Here is a 20,341-nt window from a genome sequence, read left to right on the forward strand (position 1 = left end):
GGAATGGAAAGAATAACTGGATTTTCTTCTTTACATCCCTTGAATTGTAAAGAAGACTGTTTTTCTTCAAGTGTAATATATATATATATATATATATATATATATATATATATATATATATATATATATATATATATATACACTTTTAAGGTGGTGTATGTTACAAATAAATTAACAATATCATTCCAAAAATTCCGATTGCATGCTTTTTATTGACAGCGTATACTTGTACTTTTAATACTTCAGTACATTAATATCATAAATTAGTTTTTAAGTACAGTAAACATCACATACTTCAAGATTTTTACTCCAGTAATATAATAATAGGTGACTTTAACCTCTACCAGATACAGTTTGTGGTAAGGTATCTGTATTTTTATTCAAGTACGACTGTTAAGTACTTCATCCACCACTTCAAGTGAAAGGAAAAATGTGTATTTTTGATTTGGGGGGGTGAACTATCCCTTTAAGTAAAAGATCCGCGGTACCAACACCAAATGACTTAACAGTTAAGTTTTGCTTTAGACTTTTGATGCTTTGATGGAATTTATTTTAACTCTCCAAAATGTGACACTTTTGATCCAAAATTCAAACCACACTTTAAACCATTATGGACATGCTGTGGGCATATCATTGAGAAGGAAGTTCCTCTTCATCACAAACAGTGCAGAGACTAATGACCAGGCTGTTTTCTTTATCTCTGTGAGAGGCACGTGCGTTGAAAGAGTTAACCCCTCCTCGCGCAGCCACCCTGCACAGAGAAATAGGCGGAGTTTGGGTTCACACTTTTGTATGTTGAAGAGGGCACTCAAAATGTGTGTGTGTGAGTGTGTTTACGGGAGTGTGTGTAAGAAAGAGGCAGAGAAACGGGACTCAACATGGAAACGAGACTAGGCGTGAGTTGTAAACTAGTCCGGGACTTGAACTGAAGCACCAGCAGCTCCTAACTGACCACCAACACGGGATTATTATGCCCAGCGCCAACGTGTCCGTGCGAAGTTTATCTGAAGTGGAGAAATACCTCAGCAGCCGGATGGTGAGTGTCATGTGAGTGTGTTTTGTGGCGTCGTTGTGTCATAAACGGCAGGTCCCTCACTGTACCAGCGATACATTGTTGTCTGTTCATCTCCACGTCATGTGAAGCCAGCAGCTGCGCCGGTTAAAGCTGCACATTTCTGCCGAACAAAGAGCCTTTAACCCGGCTACTGAAACAGCGTGTCTTTGTGGAGACGTGGTGGTGCTACAAGGATGTCTTAAAGTGTCTGTCACTGTAAACTGTGACTTCAAAATCCTGGTTGAGACATGATGGCTTTGTCCACATATTTGACGACATTCAAACGGGACTTTTTTGTCGTCGTATATCGAAAGTCGGTCAAACGGTTATTTTCCATATCGACAATTAAAGGCGAGGCACCCCAGGTGAAAACATAGCTTAATCATGCACTGGACAGTTTGGGGATTTGGGGCTATTTTGTTTCTAAAACATGTCTTCTTTTTTGACTAAGGGAAAGAAACTGCCGCGAATAAACTTGAAGGTTCATTTTACTTCATATTTCTGTTCTGGAAATTCATGAAGAAAGCGCCTATTTAATTAGACAATGTCTATTTGCGTATTTAAACATAACATTTAAGAAAACTTTTTAAAACAGGGTTCCCGCAGATCCTTAAAAAGTCTTAAAAGGCATTGAATTCATTAATCTAAAAATAAGGCCTAAATTGGTGTTAAAATGTCTCAAATCCATCTTTCAAGTTGTATAAATACTGAGAAATTGGGGCTGGGGTTTTATATGAATATTTCTTCTGACGTTATATTGTAAAATCTAAAAGTAAATGGTAACTTAAAAAAAATAAACAGTAATTTACCAAATTCCTTTCTTATTAGGTCACCAAAAAGTCATGGTTTATGTTCCCATAAAGATTTGAGCTAACCTTTATTGATTGATGTCAGTTTATGTTATTTTTCCCTCAGTTTGGGTTTCCCTAAAATTGTTCTTGAATTTATACTGAATGGAATTAAAAAGTCTTTAAAAAATTCTCCTCATAATCAATTATTCGTTGTTTTGTCTGTAGAATGTCATAAAATAGTGAAAAATGAACACTAAAAGTTCTCAGAGCCTAGGCTGATACTTGAAATGTTTTGTTCAACCATCATGCGAATATGATGTCATTACTTTGTTGTCATCTGACTATTTGATTGATCTACTAAACGTTTTGTCTTTAGCTGAATTTTGCAGGTATTGTTTGACTGTTGTTGTGCCACAGAGTAACTGAGTACAGTAACCCAGTCCCAATCCAAATCCATGAATAATTGTTTTGTTTTGTGATTTCGATGGATGTAAATTCATGCGTATGGTGATTTTCTTTTTTTGCTGTAGTTTGTAGCTATGTTGTATTGCATTGCAGCCGTTTCTGATATTTGTCCTCCTCAAATCAAAACTGATAGTCACAGTATTTCTCCTCCAGTACAATACAATGCAAAAGAAACTGAAATCATTAAGTAAAATATTAGTTGCAGCTGTTTTGCACTCCATCTTAAAGGCGTTTCTATTTTGTGGCCACTTAATGACTCAATGCCTGGCCTAGTTTTTAAAGAAAAAAAGACATTAGACCTGACCTCGCCTAATTTGACGTGCAGCGGTGGCTCATATTTTTGTACATCCTGACATTTACAGCAGATGTAGAAGGATCTTCTTTTTGTTTTCTGAAAATATAATTAACTTAATCATAGTGATCCCATGCTTTTTATTTACCACTACATAGATTCTTACAATATCATACACTTGACACACTATATTAATTGTGTGAGAAATCCGTAATGAGTAAAATGTGTAAATAGTGTGAATGTTATGTATACAGTAATTCTAAGACTGCAGCAAAGAGGAAATTGAAAACACAGAGAAACGCCCTGATCACGGTCAGAGTATATCTTATTTATTATTCTCACGCATAAGTGCAGTCAAGTCAGTCATTTTTATGTATGGTGCTCAAATGACAAATTTGCCTGCATCTGCTTTACAACATTATGACCTCCTCTTACCTTAAAACACTGATTCAGATAAGGCAAGGCAAAGCAGTTTTATTTATAAAGCACCTTTCATACACAGTGGTAGGTTTAAGGTGCTGTTCAGAGAAACTAAAAACAACACAATACAACAGAACAATTTAACTCAATGTTAGAATAACTCAATTCAAAAAACATAAAAGAATGAGCAAAAATAATTAAAAATAACATTTTAAAGTTAAAATAATGTGATGATAATAAGACAAAGTGCTTGAGAATAATAAGATTTTCAGTTTGGATTTAATAACTGCAAAGGCTCCTAAGACCATCAGGCAATCGGCTCCATTACTGGGTGCATAATGACTAAAAACTGCTTCTCCTTGTTTAGTTTTTGCCCTACACACCATCAGCAGCCCTTAAGGAAAAATAACCCTCTAAAAAACCCTCAATATTATGCCAACAAGCTTTAGGGGAAAACTGGGGAACACCATTCAACCATGTGGTAATGTTGATGCATGGTGCTCAGAAAAATCCCCTAATGTGCTGTGACAGATTAACCGCAGTATGCATTTAAAGCCAGGTGCTCTCAGTCGCAGTGATACTGAAAAGAGGAATGCTCGGTCAAGTGAGAGTCTTGTGCAACCAGAAAGTCAGTCAGGTGTCGTACTGCCCCTGTCACCTGTAGTCGTCAAAGGGATCATGCATCCTCGGGGGCGCTCCAGCAGCTTTTCTTCAGCTTGTTTAGCTCTTATTAAAACTGCCATGTGAGCAGTTGCAGGTACTTTGGATTAAAATGTAACACTAACCCTTCTAAATGAATGAAATCAGTAACATTTCTCTGTGGAGTAGAGCTTCGACACAAAAAAACACAAGCCAGCTTCTCAAGTAAACAATCGGGCGGTTGTGGTGTAACCATCAACACAGTATAATAGAACAGCATATCTGACAATTTGGCTGGTTTGTTATCACTGGACTGTGTAATTATGCTTTTCCTCCATTTGTTGGCCGCCAATGACATTCCAGTTTTGTTCCTCAAAAAGCCATTGTGCAGCAGATATAGTGGGTTAGAGGCCAAAGATGATGCAACACCTCAGCATGAGTCTTTAACCCTCGCTGGATGGTGGCTCTGCGGAGATGTGCGTGCCATTTCTCAGCGACTGTCCTCACGTGAACCTTCACCTGTCACCAGACAAACACATCAGCCATCACAACAGTATAACTAGCAGCCTTCTAATGTGCCATGTTCTCCACATTGTGAATCATTATCTTGTCCCCTTTTTTTATTCTCTCTTTTTTAACGTCTATTATGTTTTTCATGCCTATTGAGCTGCTTGACTTTTTCACCAACCTTGCAACGTCACTGGCTCTGTTCACGCTCTCATTTTGAATCAGTGCATTGAATATAGCTGCATATTTATCTTAATTGAATCCCATTCAATACTCTCAGTCCACGGGTGCAAGCAGACGCAGCAAGTGTTAATGGGCTATTGATTTAGCCCCTGTCCAACTTGTCTATGAGATAATAGCGAATACGTCTTAAGCAATTCACTCCGCTGACCTCCAGAGGATTAGTCATCCAGGAAACTTCAAACTCTGCTGCAAGTTTTATTTCCTCTGTTAGTATGATGATGCATGCTATTTTGGCCTCTAAAGAAAGATTTTGCAATCAAAGTGCGGCCGCAGATGCAGCTGCGTGATGCAGATGAGAGAGGGAGGAGGAGATGTTGGGTCAGCTATTTGGCTACAATCAAAGATGTGCTCCCTGTAGCTCTCCCGCTCTGGTTTTCTTCCCGTTTCCCTGTGTGAGCTCTGAGTGGGAGAGCGTCTGTGTCCATGAGGATCAGCTGGAGGGAATACCAATAAGCACCGCAGGCTTCTTCCCCTCTGTGGCTCTGTTCTCTGCTGAAGGGACGGTTTTGTTCCATCTCAATGAGTGTGCCAGCTCTATTGCCCCGTGTGTGTGTGTGTGTGTTATTTATTTGGGGTGCACAGAGGCAATGCTAAATAAATGCCACTCTATGCATCAAGCACCACAGCCGCATCATCCTGACCCAGCTCTCCGCAGATCACCTCAAACACCTGTGCTTGTAGTTGCATGTGTGCCTGCATGACCTGACCCTACTTTAACTGATGGTTCCACCAGATTAGAGCTGCGACTGCAGCACTTGCAAACATTGCTTCCTCGTAACAGAGACAATGCCTTCCTGTTTGCATAAGAAAATGTCAGTGTTTTTTTTTTAATGAAGTCCCCCCCACCCAGCCAAAACAGGGAGGGACAGCGAGTTTAGCAAGAAACAGGCTCAGCTTCTGCACGTCCTGCTTATCTGAACCAATATTTATTTCACTGATTCTGCTCAGAATTTAGCTCACACCCACTGCAAACCCACCCAATAATCTGTGTGCTTTTACCTTGCTTCCCTTCAGGACTTTGAAGGGACAGTGTGTGCGATTTCAACATATTCTAGTACAGCATTTGATGTGAAATTATATGAATTAGCCCCCCATGAATGATGTTTTGTACTTAAAGTACAAGGTTTATTAGTCGTTTTTTAAACAATGTTAAAAAAATTCAATTAAAGTTTGCCCTTAAATCCTGCTACCTTTTTTTGGTGTCAAAAAAGGAGTTACGGATTCTTACAGTCTGGGTAACAAAACTGTTCTGTAGTCTGGTGGTTCGGCAGCGGATACTTCTGTATCTTTTCCCAGATGGCAGCAGGGTGAACAGACTGTTGCTGTTGCTGTCTTTCAGTGTTTTTGCCTTTATTGGTGATAGGACAGTTAAAGGAGGAGAGAGAGAGAGGGGATGACATGCAGCAAAGGGCCAAGGCTGGAATTGAACCCATGGGCACTGCAGCAAGGACATAGTGTCTGTACATGGGGCACCCGCTCTACCAACTGAGCTACTGGGCACCCCAAGCCTTCCTGTCCTTCTAAAGTAAAGTTATGCATTTACCATAAAGTTACAGAGCTTAGGTTAAGGCAAGAAAAGTTACTGTAGTTAAGTTTAGGAGACAAAATGTGTTGACAACATACCTTACAATGACTCGGTGTTCTGTGGTTCTGAACGCCGGTTTATTGAGGAAAGTCCTGTGTTTTATAACCCACTTTTCGCTCGAACCTTTTGGGAACGCTTCCTTCTTTATTCTTTGCTCCTGTCAGCACATTAGTTGAGTGATTGCAGCCTTCCCAGATACTTGGATTATACACAATTTACTAGCTCATGAATCTATAGGATTTACACAAATTTTGGCGCATTATTTTTCATAGCAAACATACAAACAGCGCATCAGAACAGACTTAGATTTAGGGAAACATAGAGGCATCTAGTGGTAAGGACTGCAGATTGCAACCAGCTGAAACGTCTCCCGGTTAGGATTCTTATAGTGTTTATTGTTCAGAGGTTTTTACCAGGAGCTGTTTTATCAGCAGAGGTCTCCTCCTCTCGAAAATAAACAGACCCAGTGATCTAAACACTGAATAAAGCACTGTCACATTAAAAATCAGAATTTTAAGATACTTTCATTGTGGAGGGGCTGCTAACCATGATTGCTGAAAACATGAATGGTCTTAGCCGGTGGTTGGGTTGTCCGTTCCGGGCTACTGCAGAAACTTGGCAACATGGCAACCTTTGAGGATGACAACTTGCTTCCTATGCAGATGTAAAACAGCTCATTCTACGGTAATGAAAACATAGTGATTATTATTTTCAGGTGGTTATAAAATAAAACATACTTATCATATTAAATTCATATTTCCCTACATCATACACACTGGACCTCCTAATGCTGCATCGCTGCTTTGCCTCCATCTTTTGGTGCTGCAGTGGGCAGATGAGCGCAAGGTCTGTTTTTGCATGAAAAATTGAATCTCTAACTAGATCATTGATCCAAGAGAGAGCACACTGCAGTGCAAGATAAGCAGCATCTGCAGTTTCTCTTGACTCCCACCCCCCCCGACTTTGCTCCCAAAATGTAGCAACGATTTGATTTCTCAAACAGAACAACACATGCCTCTCTGTTGTTGGGTTAAGATTGAGGCTAATGCAGTTGGATCTTTATGTTATGCTGTCTAGCGAGGTCATATTAAATGGGTCATGGTTTTGGACAGACGCTGAGTGCTATGTAGGGCAGCGTGGGGGAACAGGAGGCTCATCCAGGGCTGAGGTGTAGGGGAGGCACCCTGGGGGCACACAGAGCCTCCTGCAGATCCTGTTTGTTGAGATGATGATGATTGGGATGATGTGCACAGTTGTGTTGTTTTGGGAGCATCCTCCCTTTGTTCTATTCCTGTCCTCTTATCTGTTTCTGTAGATCTCTCCCTCTATTTTGTCTCCCACTTTGTGTCTGTCTTCTCCTTTGCTCTACTGACACACTTAATATCGATGTGTGATTCAAACCGCAGTAGGCGTTTGCCTGGCTCGTTAATTTCAAAGACAACATTTTCTCACATTGATAATGATAAAGCAGATTTAAACATATGATCAGACAGATGGGTCTCACACAGCTCAGCTTTTAAAGGTCCAGCGTTTGGTTTCAGTTGGATATATTGGCAGAAATGGAATGTAATATATGTTTGTTTTCTTTTGTGTATAATCACCTGAAAATAAGAATTGTTGTGTCTTACTTTCCTCAGAATCAGCCATGCATTCAAGGCAGGGACCCATTCTTTCCTGGGAAAGTTGCTCAGGGGCGGTATGAATATTATCTGGAACTTCCACATCATGGGGCCCATAGGGCATACACACTTGAGACTTACAGCGCCCAAGTGCTGCCAAGCGGCTAACTTCTACACAAACTGTTAATTTCTGGTTTAGTGCTTCACGAACTTGAATGAGGATGAAGTGACTTAATCTTGTGGCTGTTTGAGACTTTCCAAATGTTATCGGACCGAGTGGATCAAATCCAGATAGTGAAATGAGTCGTTTCACTGGGTTTTGACGCTCACAAAATTGTATCCACTGATTTACAGATGTCTCTTTTTGTCAATGTAAGTCTGCGGTAAAAAGTCTTTTAGGTCCACAGGGCATCACTTTGTAATATTGGCTTTAAAGCCTGGCGCTGTTCCTAAGGGCTTGGTAGAACTTCTGTGTTTGTACAGTAGCTTAGGAAGGACAAACCAAATAGTGGCTTTAAATAGGGCTATTGCATTTGCTTCGCTGTAGTTACCAGTCCCTCCGCCGTGAGCCGCGTCGTAAAAACATGGATTTTTATAAAATGAAATGACTTAATTCAGTGTTTTCACTGGTTTAAATTAAATCTAAATTTAACTGTTTTAGAGAGACCGAGACATCTGCTGATGATTAGGTTCCTGGTAAAATACTCCTGAACATCTGGATCTTAGAGAAAAAAGGTGAGCACATGTTAGCAGGTTCTGCGGGTTCTGCGGGTTCTGCGTCGGAGAAACACTGATTTGTACCGTGAAATCGATTTATGTAGTGTTTTTACCTGTTTTAATCATCTGTTTGTTTTGAGGAAGAGACCACTGTGGATAATTCAGCTCCCGCTCAAAACCTCTTTAACAATGTAAAAATGAAGGAATTATAACCGGGGAGGAGTTTTAGCCCTTTGCTATCTGCAGTCCTCACAGCTACATGCCGCTAAATCCCCCTAAATCTCACACACCCCTCCTTTATATTCCAGAGTAACACAGTCAGTGAGCGCAAGGAGGAGTTCATCCTGTTACTCAAGGACTTACAGGTCACTTGGCTGGTGACAGAAACTCCATCTCATCAAACTCTACCCCGTGATGAATCTGTGACCTCTCAGTTAAGGACCGTCCACCTAACTGTCAGACTGTACCGCTGCCATCTGTCATGTTGTAGCAGCTTTTCCCTGCTAGTTACTGAGCTCTCACTCCTCCCTTCGTCTCCAGCCATCCCCAAAGACCTTCAGTCCTGGCCCTGTTTCACCCTCCTACCTCAACAACCCCTGGAGAACGCCTGCATAAGCGTTCGGGAGAAATGGAGTGAAAAGTAGGGCAGCTCCTCAGCAGATTTGGGAGGACATTTTCATCAGCGTGAGGCTAATTCATTTAGCGCAGCCACTCATCCAGAGAGACCCTCAGATTTCTCTAGCAGTTAGTCAGCGTGGGTAGAAATCTTGAATAGCCGCGCTGGAAATGGGCTCATTAAATTCCTTATCAAAAAAACAGTCAGATGTCATGTTCGTTTTTGGGTTTGAGTGTGTGTAAAACATCTGGGTTTAGTTATTCGTGATATCTGAGCTGCTCTCATGAATGAGGCCTCATCCTGCCAAAGGCCATCTTGTTTTTATAAGCATTGGCCCCTCATTCCAGCAGTGCAGCACAACGTTGGCTTGACATTCACTGCTCCAGGTGCACAAGCATGAATATGGAAGTTGCATCAATGCGCTTTCCAAACATCTCCCACTCTGCTTTTGCTGCAGGCCTCAGCAGCAATCCATCAATGGTTGCCAGGTCACAACGTGATCTATTTCACTCTCATCTGTATCTATGGTATCACAGCCGCTTGAAGTAATAAACCAACACCACTGTGTTCTGTGTTTTCCACATGCTTAGAGAATATTGAACATTTCAAAGTGAGGGCTGGTGGTGGGAGAGTGCCTGAGGAGTGAGCTTAGTTCCAGTGCTGCATAAATAGCATGCAGTGAGCCTAAGCTGTCTGGTCAAACAGGCAGCTCTTTGTGTTTGTTGTTTGAAAACTAAAAAGGCTGGGTAATACTAGCAACCTACATATAAGCCTGCACTACACTTCCTCTTTAAGAAGGAGTTCATTAGGCTCCTTTTTTTTCTGTTGTATGACAAACCGGTTAGACAAAAGAGCAGCTTATGTGCGAACCTGATAGTTTTGCGGAGCTATTGCACGTACTCTGTAAAGAGCAGGATTGTGATTGGGCGCGGGGCTCCTCGGGCTATACGTCAGGCCAGTGAATCCATATGCAGTGGCTCGCTCATCAGAGTCCTGGACAGAGCAGAGGTAGGACATGACAAAGTGTGCTTTTCTCTGCCTAGACAAAGAGTCCTGTGTTCAAGAAGGACAGATGCCAGAGAGGGGGAGAGAGTGGGACGAGGACAGAGGCTGAAATACCCCAGGCATGCTCGTAGAAAGAAGCATGGCATTCTCTGGTTACACACTTTACGTAAATAAGTATGTATGTACAGTATAATTATACACACCATATTAAACTACATTTTTTTAAATACATGTACAAACATGACTAGAGTTCACAGTGGTGCTAGCTGCTGGTTGAAGCTGTACTAAGGCACAGTGGTGCTTTGAGGCATATGCAAGTGCTAGCATGGTAACATGCTGATGTTTAACAGGTGTATTGTTTATCACAATAGGTTACCTAAGGGACTGAAAAGTGTGGCCAGTAGGCTTCTTTTTTCTTTTGCAGAAGACATTTTGACTTGTCACAGTATGAAACGCACAGGTGTAAATAGTGAATTAAATGCCCAATAGCTTTGATTTGAGCTTCCTGGCATAGTGCATGTTGGCACTGTCAGTCTTACTGGAACACTACAGAGTCATCGTTAGTAACACCTGTGCTTTCCCGACAATGACAGGTCACAATGGCTGCTGTGAGACAGGTCTGTGTGGAGGTTTATTGGCCCAAAGGGGATACTTCACTAATTTAAAAAAGAAGCCCAATTGTATACAAGTTTATGAGAAAATGAACTAACTTTTCACTTCATTATCTTATCAGTAAATATTTTCATACTGAGTTTATGGTCTCAAAAGCCAGTTTCAAGTCTTCTTCAGTCCCTGATGTATAATAACTGGATACTGGACTAAATGGCAACTCTTCAGTCTAATCGAACTGTTTGCCAGATGCATACACATACACACATACATATTACTTTGGAGGTGTGGCAACCTGAACATGTGCGGTAACGCTTCTCTCACTGGCCCCGCCCCCAAGTTCCCACTCAAAATGTTGTGATGATGTAACAGATTTTTAGTCTTTTCAGGCTCCTCAAAGAAGTTTTATATAATGTAATATGAACCACGATGGTTTAAAAGTACATAATATAGAGTCATAATTGACGTAGCAGTTTGACGTGTACTGTTTTGCACACTTCTCTTTTACAGTGGTGGTCTATGGGAAATGTGTGTTTGTGGATGGGGTATTTCACTGCATTGCCATGGTTCCTCTGAGTACCTGGGACGTGCAAACTAAACTTGTAGTTGCATACTGTAGCAAGACGACAGATTCACAGAAATGACTAGAGAGAGATTTGTATGTATTTGGCCATTTTTACAGTCGTCTGAAGATTGGTGGATTGTTATCCCAGACCCAGTTTTTCCTTCTGGTTGTCCTTAAAAGCTGCTAGCACCATAACTGCAGGTATTCAGACACAAACACTGTCTTTTTTCTGCTTCCACAGTGCCCGATATTTGATACAACTGAGGCTAGTGTGAATTGCATTACATTTGCAGGTATTAAAGCAAATTCGCGGACAATTTTAAAGTTTGATGATGTGATGGTGTTACAGGAAAACTCAGGGGCCACCACAATTATTAGGTTGCATCCTTCAGAGAACATGAATGTCTGTGCGAAATTACAACCCGTTGCACAATAACAGTCCATCCCTTAGTTTCTGTGTCCATATTAAAGTGAAACCACAGTCTAGTAATAAATGAATATGAGCGATGACTGTATCTACCTCATAAACAAGTTTGACAAGTTGAATGAGTGTGAGGTCACGGTGTAAACAGCAAGTAAATGGGATTGTGTAATTAGATAACTTGAATCCAACTGGTTTGGAGGAAGGAAAAGTAGCCCTGAGTGAGAATGTGTCTCTGTTTTAGTATCTGTTATTCAATGTGTGCGCACCAGCGATCGCCTTGTCATACTTAATCACCATGTCGTTGTTAAACCCTGTTTTGAGTTCCACCTGACAGTCATGTGTCGAGTCTGTCAGTCTGTGGTAAACTTTGGATGCATTGGTCAATTGTGAAGGTACTTAGTCCCTTGCGATATGTAGCTGTTACGTAGTGATGTGGAAATGCTAAGCAGGATTCAGCCCTAAGTCTGCCTGCCTTAGCTGTGATCTGTTTATTTGCGTGAAACTAGCCGTGTTACATTTGTTAAGGATTAGTGCAGCTTTGCACAGCCCATAGTGCTTGTTGTACAACACTTTGTTCTAGACTTGATCAGCTTACACCTCCTGTCATTACATACTGTTGTACTGTGATCAACTTGTTATTTTTGGTGGCTTGTTAGGCCACAGTTACATTGCAGAATCATTACACTTGAAGTGAAACCTCTGTTCCAGAAAATGCTGCCCTGAACTTAATTAAATTGTGTCTTCACAGCTGTCCTCAGTTTCCTCTTTATGTCACGTCTTCAGGTTTCCTGCCGTAGTTAAACTTCCTTGCTTGGGCCATATTCACTCTGTTTCACTTCCTCTACAGTCTACAGCAGACTTCTGTGCTCGATAGTGAACTATTGACACGTCAGGCAGAAACTGACTGTGATGTTGAGCCTCTATTAGGAAAATGGTAATTTACTGTAAAAATAGGGGACAATGTCTGTAAAAGGGATTTCCTGAGTCTTGTGGCCTTGTGTGACATTATCACTGACCTACATTAGATGTGCACGCTCCACTTCTTTCACACACATTAATAACTGTTATCTGAATTTTGTCATCCGTCTCATCTGTGTGCTATACTGTGAACAAACGGGATTAAATTCTGGCTCCAAAAACATAACAGATGTGCCAAATAAGAGCATTACATACACACCCAGATGGTCACACTGTGGCAAGAGTAGGAAAGCTGAATGAGAGGAGGCAAGGCTATGTAAAATTGCAGTATATGAACAAAAATCCTGAATCATCAAAAACAATATTAAGGGAAAACTTTCTTTGACCTTAGTTTCATTTTTCGGTCATAGTTTAGAACATTTTACGCACCAGCTGCTGTTTGGAGACATGTGGCAGCAGCAACTAGACCCAGCCACAGTGGAGTCCGTGGGGGATAGTGACACTAGCAGATCGGGTTTGAACTAGATTTTTTGCCTCCAGTTTGTATGCCTCTGCAAACCAGTTACGTTGCAGTTATAACTCACATCCATGTCTGTCCAGACTTATATGTAGAAATGACAACCGACAATGCTTCAAATATGGATGTTGCTGCAAAGAAGCTACAAATTTTAAAACATAGATGCCTCATACACATCTTAACCCCGGCAGCTCAAAACAGCTATACAGTCAGCCCAGTCTCAAGATGGAAACTCAAGTTTAGTTTCAGTTAGTTTTTGCAGAACATCATGATGTTACAGTGAAGTTGACCTTTGGGGTATAAAATGTCATCACTTCATCATTATATCCTATTAGACTTTGTGTGAAATTAAGTCATAATTAGTTTACTAATTCTTGAGTTATGTCCAAAAACATATTTTTGAGGTCAGAATGACCTTTTGAAAATCGAAATCTAATCAGTCGTGCAAAATTTGAGGAAATTCCCTCAAGGCCTCCCTTAGACACTGTGTTAGAATCAGAAATAATTTATTGTTCACCCAGGGGGAAATTGCTGTGATGATAATGGGGCAGACGCGAGGTCAGATTGACCTTGAACTATGATCAGCAAATCTAATCAGTTCATTGTTGTGTAAAAGAGGACGTTTGTTCCAAATTCGAAGAAATCCTCTCAAGGAGTTCTTAAGATATTGCTTACCGAGAATGAGACGGACGGACAACTTGAAAACATAATGCCTGCAGCCATGGTTATTGCTGGCAGGGAGGCATAATAATTATAAAAATATGATATATAATTATAGAAATATCCCTCCAGTTTAACCCCATCATTAAAACCATCCATTGGAAAATGAGACTGAAAATAAAATGTTTTATATACTGAGCTACTTAATAGTACACCACCTATAGTTGTGCACACAGATTTGCAGTGCAGTTGTAGGTTGTAAGGGACAGATTAAGATATTCACTTTCATTTTAACTTTATAGCTGGTTTGATGATAGTCAGAACTTTAAAATATAGTCAAATTTAAAACAGTGACATTTTTCTTTAGGATTTGATTTGTATTTGGAAATTAAATTGGAAATGTAGTTTCATTTTTTAAGATGACTTGTTTCGCTAATCAGACAGACTTTCATAGTACAAGATCAACATTGCAAATGCTCCATATTTAATACGAAATCTGTATCTGATCTTTGTTTGTCCTACTCATAGGACCGGAGTACTGAGGGCAGTTTCCTGAGCATCTCTGGGTCGATGCGTCGGGGTTCCTCAGAGAACAATCTGGACCTTGATCTGAGTGATGGAAGTCCTGGTCCTGCTCTGGCCTTCGAGGTCCAGCGTAGTCGTTCTTGCTTGGACAACCTCCAGCAGAAGATACTGAAAGTCACGGAACAGCTGAAGATTGAGCAGACGGTCAGGGACGAGAACGTAGCCGAGTACCTTAAGCTGGTAAACAGCGCGGACAAGCTTCAAGTGGGACGCATCAAGCAGGTGTTTGAGAAGAAGAACCAGAAGTCGGCTCAAAACATCGCCCAGATGCAAAAGAAGCTGGAGCAGTACCATCGAAAGATGAAAGACAGTGAAATCCACCACAGCCCATTGCCTCACCCGTCAACTACACACAAACACAGCACCATACCCAGGGAGTCTCCCAGAGAGCTGCTGAGGGACATGACCGGCAGTGGACGACACCCTACCATGGACAAGATCAAGACCATCGGCCCAGGCGTGTCCCTCTCCCCTCCTTTCTTCTTCAGCAAGCCCCGAGAGTTCGCCAACCTTATCAGGAACAAGTTTGGCAGTGCTGACAACATCGCCCACCTCAAGACCACTCTGGATGCTTCCTCGCCGCTGCCCACTGACAGTGCAGGAAAGGGGCTGAGTAGCAGCACCTCTCTGGTGGGCAAGCCCAAGTATCCCAGTGATGACGAGTGCTCCTCAGGGAGTGCCTCCATATCAGCAGACAGTAATGGGCACCCAGCGGGAGGAGGAGTGTCAGCCGGGCAGACGCCGGGCCAGCAGGCCGGGGGGGACGCCCAGAGCAGACTGGCTCTGACCCTGGAGGAGGTGAGGGAGATCAAAGAAGCCCAGAGCCAGCTGGAGGAGGATATGGAGGAGATAAAGGCTCAGTTCAAGAGAGAGTATGGCATCATCAGCCAAACACTGCAGGAGGAGAGATACAGGTATGTTTATGTACTTTTAGGAGCTGTATACAACATGCAGAGCATATCTGTGAGTCAAAATGTGATTCAGGGTTACTGCACATGGTTCTCAACATGGAGGCGGCTGAGTCTGCAGCTACCAGCTAACGATGCTACCTTAATAAGCAGTACTAACAACCACTAAAAGGACAAATGTGCAGGCGGTGTTAACCTAAGAGGGGACAGAAGGGTGGGCGCTATGCTTCCAGGACAATGTCATGCATCCGGATGGTGTTATCAAGGGTAATCGGTGTGCAAAGTGCACGGTAACGTTGATGAGCTAGCCGTTGGGATACACACACAGGGACTCAGTGCTCTAACATACATGTGCAGCCGGACCAGCTACTGCAACAAATAACAGAGAAGCTCAGATTAGCACACACAGGGAGTTTGACTTCATTCTCTGCTCGGTACGCCATTACCCCACTATATCTTTACATGGCAAAAAGTTCTTTGCTGCTATAGTAATGCTTTGAATATCATTTAAGGCTCCTTTTAGTACTTCATTGACCTAACATAATACAGCACCATTTTGTCATGTTCTGTCATCTGGCATGTCATGGTAAGTAGAGAATTTGGAGGTAAATATTTACTAGATTGGCAGATATAATCACAATAATACAATAATAATAATAATAATAACAATAATAATAACGTCAATGTTTCTGCATTGTCAACCAGGTACGAGCGTTTGGAAGACCAACTAAATGACTTGACAGAGCTTCACCAGCATGAGATGACTAATCTGAAGCAGGAACTGGCCAGCATCGAAGAGAGGGTGGCCTACCAGGCTCACGAAAGGGCCCGGGACATACAGGTATGTAAAAGTGAATCTGTCATTGTACGTAGTGCTGCTTGACTTCAAAACTGTAGACCATGTTGTTTCCCTGTTGTTATTAGGGTGAGATCAGCAGACAGGTCAGACAGTTTGTGTTATTGTGCGATTTTGGTGAATCCGAACTAACCCTTTAAAACGCCAAGTCACACAATAACATAAAGAAATGTCCTGATCAAGGCAGCAGTAGACAAGCAGCTCCCTTGTTCAGTGATGTTAAATCCCTGTTCTTGTCAGTGGAGTCTGGCTTAGAAGAGAGTATAAATAAGTTTCACTTCCAGTTCCAATTCCCATCAGAAAGAGTTTTGTTTTAGAAAGTGCTGAGCACACAAGCGGATAAATGAGACTTGGATTATACTGCATGAGCTGTAAGATAGTTTGTAAACAGATGTTTTGATATAGTTTTGCTGTTGTTGAACCCAACCCCGTTTTTACATTTTTTGTTCACTGAAGACATGCAAAAAAATTTCCTTCATGAATTCAATTTAACCCAGGGTGAATAATTGATGTGCAAATGGTCATTTAGGGAATGAAGTATTCCTTTAAGGCAAAAAAACATGTCTGGAGCTTATCTGACTTCTGTTAATAAGGCAATTTGTCATCGCTCCAAGGGGTGAGGGCATTATCATATAGAGGTGAGTGTTTGTAATGAATCCCTTCCTCTGATTACACAAAAAAAAAAATCAAAGTCTGTTTTGTTGTTTGACATTTATCCTGTCTGTCCTTGTGTCTCTCTGCTGATACCTAATTAATCTTCAAGGGGAATTTGAATAATTGAGGAGTAAAAGGTCAGCAAAATGCCCTTTAGCCATTTAGAAAACATCCAGACCCTCAAAGTCTCTCTCTCCGTCTATTTCAGGAGGCTCTGGAGTCGTGTCAGACGCGAGTGTCCAAGCTTGAGCTCCAACAGCAGCAGCAGCAGACGGTCCAGCTCGAGAGCCGTGACGCCCGAGTTCTGCTGGGAAAGAGCATCAACATCATGCTGGCCATCATTACCGTCATCCTGGTGTGCGTCTCCACCGCTGCCAAGTTTGCCGCTCCACTGATGAGGAGCCGGCACCATGTGGTAGCTACCTTCCTGGGAGTTTGTTTTTTGACCATTTTTTGGAAGAACTGGGACCGTTTACAGTACACCATAGACAGGTTGCTGGTGCCTGCCTGAAAGTAAAAAGAGTGCACACTGAAAGTAACACTGCAGAAACATGGACGCTGTCAGGATAGGACTGTCTGTGAGGATTGGTTGTACAATCGTCAGAAGACACGATCACCTTGCATTTACACAGGTCACTGTTTTTTTAAGGTCCAACCGAAATGATTTTTTTCTCGTCTAGAACTTGAATGTGTGTTGCTAACATTTTTTTGTTTAACCTTTAAAATAATATTTATATAACAGTAAATTTTGTTAGCTCTTTAAGGATTGCTATGAAATCATCACAAGACGAGGATCAAGAAGGGTGGACAGAAGTGCACACAAGACTAATCTTTCCCCATGTTTTTGGGGAAAATAATCAGTAGATAAGGTGAAATTTGGAAAATGATTATTCTCTCTCATTTTGCTTCAGCTCAATTTAAACATCCCTCAGACTGTTGAAAATCTGCACACACAAACAAAACCTCAAGCTTGGCATCTTGCCGGCCACAGTTATGAAATGCTAAAGTCACCCTCAGAGGGATAGTTGCACATTTTGGTAAATATGCTGATTTGTTCTCTTACCAAATAACCCAATTGCCAGAGTAAGTGTTGGCATTGTGCATTTATGCAAACCACGGATATGTAAAATCTCTGGGTTATTATGTAGCAGATATGTTGAAACTTTAAGTTTCAACAATGCTGTGGTTAACGTGTGGTTAATTTCAGGTATAAAAAAACACTTGGTTATGGTTAGAAAAAAATCATGTTTTGACTTAAAACACGCGGTTTCTTTGGCACAATCATGGCGGGAAATGTGCAATGTCTCGCTAAAAAGCAGCCAGTTTTGTTGTTTGTTGTCTCGAACAGTGGTCTGCAATGATCCGCAGCTTAGCAGCCATCTCACCAAAAGTGTCAAGCTATGCACCATCCTCTCCCCTCCCGGTGACATAGTCAGCTCATATACATGTAGTCGGAACTACATCACTTTAGAAATGTTGATGTGATGCGTATGAAATGTGAAAATCGAATGTATCTGTGGTTTGCAGAAACGTACAATGGCAACATTTTCTTCTGGTGATTAGGCTGTGCCAAAAGTTAAATGAGAAGATCAATATCGCTCATATCTGCATGGTAAATCTGAGGCTTCTGCCAGTAATCAGTCAGCTTAGTTTAGCATAAACTCTGAAAAGAGGGAAACAGTTAGTTATTTTGCCATTTTTAGTCTTGATGCTAAGCTAAGCTTACTAGCTACTGAATGTAGCTACATATTCAGTGTACAGCCCTGAGAGTGGTAGCAATTGTTTTTTCCTAAATCTATGCGGGGTATGGGGGCATATTTACCCAAATTTGAACTATTCCATTAAATGAAGAATCTACAAACTAAAGCACAGAAGAAACTGACATCAGTTTTTATTTAATTTTTCGCCTTGTCTGCCCTGTGTGGTCAGTCATCTCTTAAAGTTTCTTCAGTTTACGGTTCCTGATGTTTAAAGTGCAATATATTTGATTTCTAAAAGCATTGTATTTAAAATGTTTCTTTTAGGAGTGATATATTTACATCGATGTTTTACAATGACAGGGTGCTGTGGGGGGGGGGTTGGGTGAGGAAGTGTCATTAATGTTGGCATGAGAGATCCATAACCACTGAAGCCACTGCTGGGCTCTGATAAGGCCAGCTGTCTCCTCTCTCAAGGGCCAAAAAATCAATCCCACTGCATTACCGCGCTGGTAGTGTGGTGATATCAACACACGCCAGGCACACGCATCCAAACAACACATACATGAGTTTGTCACTTGGCTCTCTTTATTATGTCTTATGGGTCTGATGTCTGACTTTTACTAATAATGTGATGGAGAGGCGATGGGTTATACTGTGATAAAAGGCCTTTTTCTAAAGAAAAAAGCATTTCCCTTTTTTTAAAGAAGCAACAAACAGCCTTCAGTTCTCCAATGATGACGGAGGAGCATGTTACAGGCTCTGAGTGATCTATGAGCCAATTTTTTGGGACTGATTGATATGTTATTTCATGTTTGTCTTATGAACATTGCCTATCATGATCTCACTCTCATGAGCTACGGACCACTTTTTAATGTTTGTCTGCCATAATTAACATGTTTGTGTTGATGTTTGTTGTTGTCTCACTGTATCATATTTTTTTTGTTCCTGTTTTGACATATTTGAGGAAGTTTTACCTTTTACAGAACTACAGATGTGGTTTACATTCTCTATTCATCTCTGGTGCACTACGTGATCAATCAGTTGTATTTTCATGCATTACGTGCCTTTGTCTGACACTTTCTGTTAAATTAAACAAGCCTTTTTAATCGACTTGGGACTGATGTTTGGAATTCGAATTGTTTGGTAATTTATCATTGTGTTTGGTATGGGATTGTTTTTTATTGTTTTTGAGTTGTCTGTCTAACCATTCGTCCCATTCTTGGGAACGTGATACCATAGGAATGCCCTGAGGGAGTTTCCTTAAATTTGGCACGAACGTTCACCTGATTCAGTTATGGTGGTCACAGGTCACTGAGACCTTGCATGAACACAGTATCTCAAGAACCCCTTGGGGGAATTTCTTCAAATGTGGCACAAATGTCCACTTGAACTCAAGCATGACCTGATGAGAATTTGGTGGTTGAAGGTCGAAGATCAAGATCACTGTGATCTCACAAAACATATTTTTGGCTATAACTCAAGAATTCATATGCCAATTATGACAGAATTTGCACAAATGTCCAATAGGATATAATCATGATGATAATGTGATATTATATCCAAAAGGCCAAAGGTCAAAATCACTGTAACATCATGATGTTCTGCAAAAACAATTATAATGCAGTTGTTCAACGCCATAACTCAGGACCAGAAGGGGAGACATTTGATTAGGTACTGGATTGGTTACACTATCTTCAGTGTCTACCCTCAAACTTTGCTAAATGTGTAGATCTTCTGTGCGTGAAGATATGTGTGTAGCATTCATATTTTAGAGTATGTAGCTTATTTGCAGAAACATCCTAATTTAAGGCATTGTCTACATTAAAGTCTGGACGGAGGTGGATGTAAACTTAAACTTGACTAGTAGGCAGAGGCATATAATGGCAAGGCAGTAATGGAAGGGTTTTTTTTTTTTTTTTACATATTCTAGTAGAGTCTCAGTAGTGTGGACATTTCACCACGTGTCAGTCATGTAAAAAAAAACAATGGAAG

The 20,341-nt window shown here is 41.1% G+C and overlaps 1 protein-coding gene across 1 annotated transcript; it reads left to right on the forward strand.

Annotated features, from left to right (window-relative positions):
* The first annotated feature begins 728 nt into the window (after positions 1-728).
* LOC121950449 (transmembrane and coiled-coil domain protein 3-like) lies at positions 729-19,459 on the forward strand. The gene is made up of 4 exons (XM_042496447.2): positions 729-1,036; positions 14,175-15,145; positions 15,845-15,980; positions 16,858-19,459. Exons 1-4 carry the CDS (start codon positions 971-973, stop codon positions 17,158-17,160), a joined length of 1,476 nt encoding a protein of 491 aa, XP_042352381.2. The 5' UTR covers positions 729-970; the 3' UTR covers positions 17,161-19,459.
* Positions 19,460-20,341: the final 882 nt, after the last annotated feature.

This window comes from Plectropomus leopardus, chromosome 7 (genome assembly GCF_026936395.1).
Source record: "Plectropomus leopardus strain MGB_pleo_1.0 chromosome 7, ASM2693639v1, whole genome shotgun sequence".
Taxonomy (NCBI): domain Eukaryota; kingdom Metazoa; phylum Chordata; class Actinopteri; order Perciformes; family Serranidae; genus Plectropomus; species Plectropomus leopardus.